Here is a 9,573-nt window from a genome sequence, read left to right on the forward strand (position 1 = left end):
GATCAGGACATAGGCGAAGAATGAGGAAGCCGGGGTATTCTTATTATTATTCAAACAATCACAAACGTGCAACATCACAAAAATACAAAACTGTGCTTTGCAGTCAAAGAAACACACAAAAACTCACATGAAAAACATACAAAAATAAAGAACGCACATTGTATACACTATACTACATGTGGCAAAATTATTTTGAATTGTATGGCACTTCAATTGTCATATTTATAAAATATATATATACATACCTACATACTTTTAACGTAATTTTTGCACTATAAGGCACACCTGTCTATAAGCCGTCACCCACCAAATTTGGCACGAAAACGGCATTTGTTCATCGATAAACCACACTAGACTAAGTCGCAGCTGTCCTCACTGTATAATGGGATATTTACACTAAAAGATATCAACCAGATATCAACCAGTAACACTTTATTTGACAACAGCATGATACGACTGGCATAAGACCAAATGAACCATCATGAAGTCAATTGCAGTCAATTGGTTCAAAGCTTCATTGCTTCAAGAAGCTTCATTAGGCCACCACTGCTCCCTTGGGGCAGACAGTCAACTTCTGCTGCCACCTGCTGTCAACACTGTTGTTGTCCAACATGCCTCCTAGCATCCATTTCAGTGCTACAGATATAAATAACGATCAAAATTCATGTTTTGTGCTAATTATTTCTTCAGTTACCATTCTAGTTGTTTCATTAATTGCTAGTTATGGTGTTTGGTAGCACTTTATTTGACAGTAGCACCATAAGACTGTCATTACACAATGATAATTATGACATGACACTGTCATGAGAATTACCGTATTGGCCCAAATATAAGACAGTGTTTTTTTGCATTGAAATAAGACTGAAAAAGTGGGAGTCGTCTTATATTCGGGGTCTGGACATTATACCCATTCACGACGCTAGATGGCGCCAGATATCATTGAAGCGAATGCTAAACTTGAGGAGTAATGTTCTGTCATGACAGATCTCAGCTACTCTCAAGTTTAACCAGTTTGCATTATTTTATTGCAATGTTTTTCCTTATTCAGATTTGTTTCAAGACTACAGTTACAGTTAGACCTCACTTTGATGGTTAATCCAGTCTTTGCAATTTTGTTGTTTTATCACAATAGCTTGGATTATTTACATTTCAAAAACCAGAAGCCATTCATTTACGAATGTGATTGCACTTTAGTTTACACATTTAAATGTTCAGATATTAAGATTTGAATGAGGCAAAATAACATGCTTTTTCTCTCAAATATATTTTTACAATCATTTATTTCAGATGAACTGTAATTATTTTCTGTATAAACATTAATTTGGTGTTCAAAAAGTCTTTTTTCAAACGAGTCTTGAAAAAGAGGGGGTCATCTTATAATCAGGGCCGTCCTATATTCGGACCAATACGGTAATCAATGCTTATAAGCAGGGGTGCACATAAGTGGTCCGCATGCGCGCATGCGTACTGGACGTAGACAAATGCGCTGGCCCTCAACGGCTTCCATACGCTTTTGCGTACCGATGGCTGACCACTGGATTTGCGGCGGACACGAGAAAATAACTTCTCAAAATTTTGAAGAGGCAGGCCACACTGAGTAATTACTTTAGTGATGGGACGAAATGAGCCGAGGTTCCGAAGCTTGTGTCGAGTAATGGGAGGGGGGTTTCCACGAAGCTTGTAGCGAGGCGCGCTTCATTTCGGCAAAACCCGGAAATAATGACGTGGGAAGCCTCGCCGGTGGCCGGCGGCCGGCTGAATCTCGTGAGTGCTCCGGAAGTGATCCAACGTTTGGCGCACATTGCAAAAACAGGACAGACTACGGTATAAATTGGTTGCAAAACGCAATGGCGATCGCCTGTTATCTCACATTTTGTGGATTTCGGTCTCCTGTACTTGTTACATCTGTGCGCAACAGTGCAACCAGTGCAATCTTTTTTCGAGCCTTGTCCTTTGCTTGCGATGGAACCTGCGCGAAAAGAGCGATCCTCCCCTGTATGGGAACATTTTGATTTGATTGCTTTCAATAAGGTAAGGGAGAAAAACTACTTTAATATAAATGTGAGTGTGTGTGTGTACCTATCTGAACCAAACATCAACAGAATGAACAATCCATTAGTGTACTGGGAGGCACAAAAGAATACCTACCCAAATTTATATAAACTGGCACTCACATTTCTCTGCACCCCAGCTTCATCTGTGCCTTGTGAAAGAATATTTTCTAAAGCTGGTGAAATATTTTCCAAAAAAAAAGAAACTGTTTAAAGCCAGCCACTGTGGGAAAGCTATTATTTCTAAATAAAAATGAATAACAAATGACCCTTAGCACTTGTTGTATTTTGTTCACATACTAAATTACTAACACAAGCACATTCATATCTTTGTCTTAAGCAAATGGCCATTGAATTCTTAACAATGTTGACCTCTTGGGCTTCTAGACCACTTGATGGCGCCATAGGGTAAATGAAGCACCATGAAGCTTTGCTACATGTGCAAACCAATTGGCTGCAAAGCTTCATTGCTTCATGAGGCTTCATTTGGCCATCACTAAATTACTTCCGTGTTCCCCCACCCCCGTCAAAAGACAGACAGACGACAGAGACGTCACCGGAGCTACCGAAAAAAAGGACTTTTGCTGAAAAGTGGCTACAGGAGGTACCATGGCTAGAAGCAAATGATGCTCGCACGGAAATCCGGTACAAAATGTGCCGTGAGAATCCCAATGTCGCCGATAAGAGCAGCGCATTTTATGTAGGGTCAAAGAATTTCAGCCATCCAAACTTTGAAAAGCACGAAAAAAACAGAGCATGTGGCAATTAAGCAAACTATCGATGTCAAACAGGACCCCACTCGCCCTATGGACAAGTGGCGGAATAAAGGTAATGAACAGCGACATGCACTGACAAACGTGTTTTTGCTCGCATTTTACAAAGCTAAACATGCACGTTCAATGAGGTCTTATGAGGAGGATATCCCACTTTTAAAAAGGCTTGGAGTTAATGTGGGAGCCGCATAATGCCCTTTATTTTGAATTGGTGCTTCTTATTTCTTTACATTTCACTTCAAAGTAATGGCAATTTTGTTGTGCCAGTTGATGTTAATCAAGCATTAATTGTTAATATAATTAATTAAAGTTAATTGGCTCTAAGTAAAGCTTGTCATAAATTTATCGCATCAGGCGGGTCGGCTCTCAAGCTCAGAGGACCAAGTCACATCTCCAGGTCCTCCTCTGAGAACCTGGGCAAAAAAATTATGTGCACCCCTGCTTATAAGATATGTCATTTAGTGTTATCCGGCAAATTATCTCACTTTTGAATGAATGTAAAAGATCGGCGCTGGACATAAATTGAGTTAGTGACACAATTTACCGGCTGACATCTGTCATAAACATTCAGTAATGTCCATGATAGTGTCATGTCATAATTATGACAGCCTTATGACAGTCTTATGACGCCGCTGTCAAATAAAGTGTTACCTATTACCCGAAACGAAACAACAAATTAGCCTCACTGGACTATACAAAATGATGGAAAAACTAGCGGCTTATAGTCCGAAAATTACGATAAACAAATCAATCAAACTCAGCTCCATGAGATATTGCAATGTATAAATACTTTTTTACAAAAATTATTATTCGTATGTTTAAGAGTATTTATATAAGAATTGAACTGTAAAAGAAATAGCCGAAAATATGGTGTGTACTTTGAAACCTTCATTTTGTGCAAATATTTTTTCCAAACGGCAACATCAGATTAACCTCAAAACGAGGTAGTCAGGCACTTGCATATCTGAACGTGTGTGACGTCATATCGTTACCAACTTCAAATTTCAGCTCATGTGTCGAGCTATTTGACTTACATCAGTGATTAGAATCCATTGGGATACGTGTTCACACCTGTAATACGTACATGAATGACGACTTTACAATGGCAAGGTTACCATTCTCCACTGTCAGTAAAAAGTAGTTCTCAATTCTAAACCACTGTAGGTGAATGCAAAGTAATATCACAATGGAAATGGATGGATTTTTTCCCCTTTAAACTATTACCAAAGTAAAAGAGTTGATGCATTATTTCTCTCTTCACCAGAGCCTTTTGTGTTTTCCTCAAGTAAATATGTACTTCTTCTCAGGTACAACTTGGGAGTACTTTAGTTCTACCGTCCCTTTTGTAGAAGGAATAGACGCTGGTGTGGGTGTAGGTGACAAGGGTGCAACCCCAGGCCCGGCTTGGCTGTTGGCACCGTCGCCTCGCCTCTTTCACTAGGCCACCGTGGATCGCCTATCCGGGTAAACCCACACACAGCGAGAACAGAGTAGCACTAGTGCGAACAGCTCCGGCGTGCTCTGCTCCCACACAAATATTTTCATATCCACGCGCCCCCGGAAAGCTTCATGACGTAGCAACAGAGCAAACCAATGGCCGATCGTCTTCTATTAGGACAATGAAAAAGCTACGGCCAATCAGCGGACCGCCAAGCCGCGCGCCGACCAATGGCGAGCGAGCTCCGTCGAGAGTAATGTTAGAGAACGGAGGAGTGAAGACACTGCGTGATTCGCTTCACACAACAGCCATTGCCTAGTATTGAGAACCCAGTCACAGTCGCTCGGTAAGTAGGAAACACGGTTAAATTTCCAGTCTTTAAACACCGCCACGACAGGAACAAGCCACAAGATATCGTCGCTGACTCGCCTTTGTTAGTTGCTTTTTGTTTCGTCGTGTCGAAATGGCGGAAAAGCCGTGAAATACAGTTAAGGTTAAAGAGTACCTGGCGAGTGCGGGACTAGACGCGGTTGCAATTGTGAACAAATACAAATATTCGCTTCGGCCGAAGACGGCAGTAAACCTTGGATTTAACAAAGGTGAAATATTTTGAAAAAAAAATCCGCTGTCTAGAGTACAAAATGGAGTCTGGTGGTCTTGTGGTTATCGCGTCAAAAATCCGGGAAGGACGTCTTGTCGCTGGCGACAATGGTAGCAGATTGGCCGTAAATGTTAGCCCAGCGCTGCCAGTCACGGCGTAAAACATGATCGAAATGTTCGAAAAGTGTCAAAAATTAAAGAAATGTGTGGAAAAACACACCCGAACGTGTGTTTGTCGACTCACACGGCTTCCGAAATGATATTTATTTAAAAGGACGAGCTACACAGTGAGCTACGCTTTACTGTAATGGCTGACTGTATTCGCATAGGAAACAAGGCGAGCGTTGCACACAACGGTGCCGACCAACTTTTTCCAAGCGGCTTTTTTCGCCCGCGGAGCCCGCTAGCAAAGCGTCTGACGGCGGCAAAAGCTAGACGAGACCCCGGCGGTGCCGACGGTGCCCCGCGGAGCTCCGTGCGGCGTCGCTGGGCCGAGCTACGAGCGACTCGGGCTGCCCCCTCCGCCAATGACTGCGCGCCGACACAAAGAGAAGGGAGCCATATTCCCTCCATGAAGACGAGAGCGGCCATTAGGAGCTCATAGGAAAGCGTTCAAGTGCGAGTCAATGCAAGCCAATGTAAGCCTATGTGGAACGGGAGAGTACCAGCGGTACAGCGGGCAGCTCGCCGGAGCTTTCGGCGAGACCACGAGAGCTCGCGGCGGGGCGGAAGGAGACATTTGAGGGGGACTTTCTTTCATCGCGAGGCCATTCTCACAAAATGGAAGAAGAAATATCGCCGTCGTCGTTGTTGTTGTGTGACCTCCTTTTCCTACGAGCCCGAGCGCCATCAACACCCAACTCGCCGGACCACTCCTCCTTTCTCGCAACTTTTCGCCGCTTTTCACGGCGGCATTTTCAACAATAATAATAAAATGAAAAGAAAAAAAAAATAGATTTTTTTTTTTTTTTAATAATAAAATTTATCTTTTTACGAGTTGAAGAGGAGTGGCGGATCACGCTTTTATGAAGTGTTGTGTTGTAATAAATACAGCCCTTTATGTGTGATTTTTGTCTTTTTGTGTGATGTGCCGCATTTCTTCATGTTTTTGATCGTAGTGTCTGACGTAACGTAAAGAAGTTGGTAGCATCACAAAGTTCAGTAAACGCGTAGCTCGCATCAATGAATGCAAATGTACACTATCACAGTAGTTGGTCACCAATTTTTCACCCGTTTATTTTTTGTTGAATGTTTGGCCGCGTCTAATTCATTTTATCGGGTTGCAGATTTAGTTTGGCTTCAGGTGTTTTCCGTGCCAGGATGAGGAAAGATCCGGCAAAGCCGCGAGGCAAGATGTCCTCGTATGCCTACTTTGTGCAGACGTGCCGGGAGGAGCACAAAAAGAAGCATCCCGACGCATCAGTCAACTTCGCTGAATTCTCCAAGAAGTGCTCCGAGAGATGGAAGGTACCGCGAAGAAGGCGGCCAAAGATTTTTTTCTAAGCAAAATAAAGTTTTTGACAGTTTAACATAATCGACGCTGCCATCAAGTTCCCTTTCAAAAGGGATTGGGTGTTTATTACAGTCAATGACACCCTGTTTTTTCTAGTATCTTTAAGGTCACTGTGATTCAAGACATTTTTAGCTTTTAAAAATTTTAAATCAATTCGATTCATGGCTCTAATATTAAACCATTCATTCAAATTACTGCTTGGTTCAAATTGAAACTTGAGCTATTAAGTAAGTTTGTGTTAGGTGTTTAAGGGGGTTCAGTTTTGACCTGGGAGACCGTTTCAGCTGTTTAAAAAAACAAAATGTAACACATCGTAGTCAGCAACTACAATGCGGGTCAATTTAACCCTCAGGATGAGAAGTGAATTTAAGGTGTCAGGTGGGTTTTTGTGGGGTGGGGGAGGTCAAGTTGACTTGGAGCTGTAATAAACATCATTTAGAAGAATGACTTCATCATTTTCAGGTCTGATTGACCTCTGGGATAAGTGTATTTTAAGGGACCAGTGGGGTTAGTGTGTCAAATTGACCTGGAGGGCTCTCTCAGTTGTATAAAACTAAAGCGTGTCAGTCAACAAGTAAACAACTGAAACATAAATGTTGGTACGTACTGAACGTGATTCGGTCAATGGATTCAGTTTTTTAAAATATGGAAACATATTAAGCTCATTTTAGTCATTTGAGCGGGTGAATGCATAAATTTGAACCATATATTTTTCCTAGTGTTTTAGTATATTTAGGACTACTTGGTGACAAACATTCTGTGAACCATAATTTTCTGCAAGGTTCAATATCATCCATTTCCAAAATATTTGGTGACATTTCACCAGTTTTTATATTTAGGTAGCCATCAAAGTGCACAATTGGGTGTCTAATAAGGGTCAATTTGATTTGATTTTTTTTAATCAGTGTTAAATTTTATCAGCCAGTTTGACCCAGGGACTTCATCCTTGATAAACATTTTAGCAGTAAACGAGTTGACTCATTGACTGCCGTTAACTATTTATCACCGTCAATGGCAGTAGGTGGGCGATTAGGGTGTTGACGAGGGTGCTCCACTGTGTTTTAGACCATGTCCCCCAAGGAGAAAGGCAAGTTCGAGGACCTGGCCAAGCAGGACAAGACTCGCTACGAGCGGGAAATGATGAACTACGTGCCTGCCCGCGGCGGAAAGAAGAAGAAGTTCAAGGACCCCAATGCCCCCAAGAGACCTCCGTAAGCACCGAGTGCCGCCACCGTGTCTGTCTCTAGTCTCCACTCAGATGGTTTTTGGTTGTAGGTCGGCCTTCTTCATCTTCTGCTCCGAGTACCGTCCCAAAGTGAAGGGCGAGAGTCCAGGCCTGACTATTGGTGACGTGGCAAAGAGGCTGGGCGAGATGTGGAACGGGACCTCAGCCGAAAACAAGCAGCCCTTCGAGAAGAAGGCCGCCAAACTCAAAGAGAAATACGAGAAGGTCAGTTTCCTTTTAGTTATCCCTCTTTAAAATGTTTTTGAGTTCAATTTAAGTTAAAAGAATGGTGGAAAGCAGAAAAAGGATTTGATTAGTCAAAGAGTAGGATTTTTATTTTCCAATAGGAAAAAATAGCAGTGAAAATCTGCCTTTTTCTGTTGTTAAAACCTGCAATAAGTACATGTTTTAAAAATTGACGTAAGCTTTTTTTATTGTAAAGTAACTTATTTTTGGAAAAGTACCTTTTGTTTTGTTGGGTAAGAGTATGGTTTTATTGCTTTATTTAAAATATGTGACATTAAACATTCTAATCTATGATTATTCTGGTTTTAAAAAAAGTTTGATAAAAATGGAGCTTTATTTCTTTTCATGGGAAGAGAAAAAAAAACTTTTTTCCGCTTTGGGAAAGAGACATTTCTTTGAAAATCAAACATTTTCTGCAGTTGTTAACATAATAAATGAAAAAAATGTCATGGCTAAATTTGAAGCGAGACGGAGGGCCAGTTTTTCCCTAACCGTGTCCTGTGTGGTTCATAAGGATGTGGCAGCATACCGCGCCAAGGGCAAGGTGGGCGGTGGCGCAGCCCCGGCAGCCAAAGCGGCAGCCAAAGCAGAGAAGGACGATGACGATGATGACGAGGAGGAAGAAGATGAGGAGGATGAAGATGAGGAAGAAGACGACGACGATGACGACGAGTAGTTGGTTGGTTAGTCGGCCGGGCGGCCATCGTGTTTGTAAAGCATTTAAGACGCCCCGTGTACACAGTTCACTTCAAAAACAACAAAAGCAAATCCATTAGTTGCATTGAAGGGCGATGGGTTGTTGAGGGGTGGGGTTAAATGGAAAAAAAACTGCAGAAAAAGGCTGTGTATATCACTTGTTTTTATGCTGTACAGTTTGTTTCTCCTTTTTGTATAGTTAACACTACACACGTCTGGTGTCCGTGTCCTCCTTTCTCCTCGTCTTCCTCCTCTACCAGGGGGTCGGCAGGCGCTGGCTTACAGTATTTAGCCTAGCTAGACGTGCACAGCACATAAAAAAAAAAGATGAACGTTAGATTTCTTCGTGTTTTACTGTGGTTTTGTTTTTTCGCCGTTGAACGTATCACTTTTACTGATCTTTATGTACCACTGTTATAGCAACACCAGATGAAATGGAGAAGAAAAACGCCTCGTTTATTGTTAAAGTTTAAATTGCTTCTGATGTCAATAAACATTTTTTTGTAATATCTGGCATGTTTTTCTTTAATGTACACACGCAGTAAATGTGGCTTACTGACCAAAAGGAACATTTAGAAATGTTAATTTTTTTAATAGTTCAATTGGCCATCTGTCTTTGTCGTTCAATCATTAAGATGAATTAAATTTGAACAACTGAAGTAGTTGTTTTCTGTACAGAAATTACAATTCGTTGGTGAACGTCAAAGAGCCTCATCAGTGATTTTTGGGCGACATCTGCTGGACAAAGTGCATCACTCAGTGATTGTAGCGCGTGGCCTGCAATAACTCGGGTAGTCCACTAGATGACGATATTATAAAATTAATTGCTATAACGTCTCCAAAACCACATTGTGATCAAATCTACCATGACGAAGGCACAAATTGTTAAATATTTTAGAAAATAATAATGTGAAAGAATGGAGAGGGGACGAAAAAAGCAGCGTACAGAATGGAAGGAATGAAATAAAGTGAAAACATATGAGGTAAAAGCAATATGAGGTAAAAGCAATGGAATAAGTGGTTAAGAAGCA

General features: G+C 41.5%; 1 protein-coding gene across 1 annotated transcript; it reads left to right on the plus strand.

The window, feature by feature from the left end:
* Positions 1–4,483: 4,483 nt before the first annotated feature.
* Positions 4,484–9,049, plus strand: hmgb1a (high mobility group box 1a). Its single transcript, XM_057821740.1, has 5 exons — positions 4,484–4,608; positions 6,149–6,329; positions 7,441–7,586; positions 7,651–7,825; positions 8,361–9,049. The coding sequence occupies exons 2-5, from the start codon at positions 6,183–6,185 to the stop codon at positions 8,520–8,522; spliced, it is 630 nt and encodes a 209-aa protein (XP_057677723.1). The 5' UTR covers positions 4,484–4,608; positions 6,149–6,182; the 3' UTR covers positions 8,523–9,049.
* Positions 9,050–9,573: the final 524 nt, after the last annotated feature.

This window comes from Corythoichthys intestinalis, chromosome 18, assembly GCF_030265065.1.
Source record: "Corythoichthys intestinalis isolate RoL2023-P3 chromosome 18, ASM3026506v1, whole genome shotgun sequence".
NCBI classification, from domain to species: Eukaryota; Metazoa; Chordata; class Actinopteri; order Syngnathiformes; family Syngnathidae; genus Corythoichthys; species Corythoichthys intestinalis.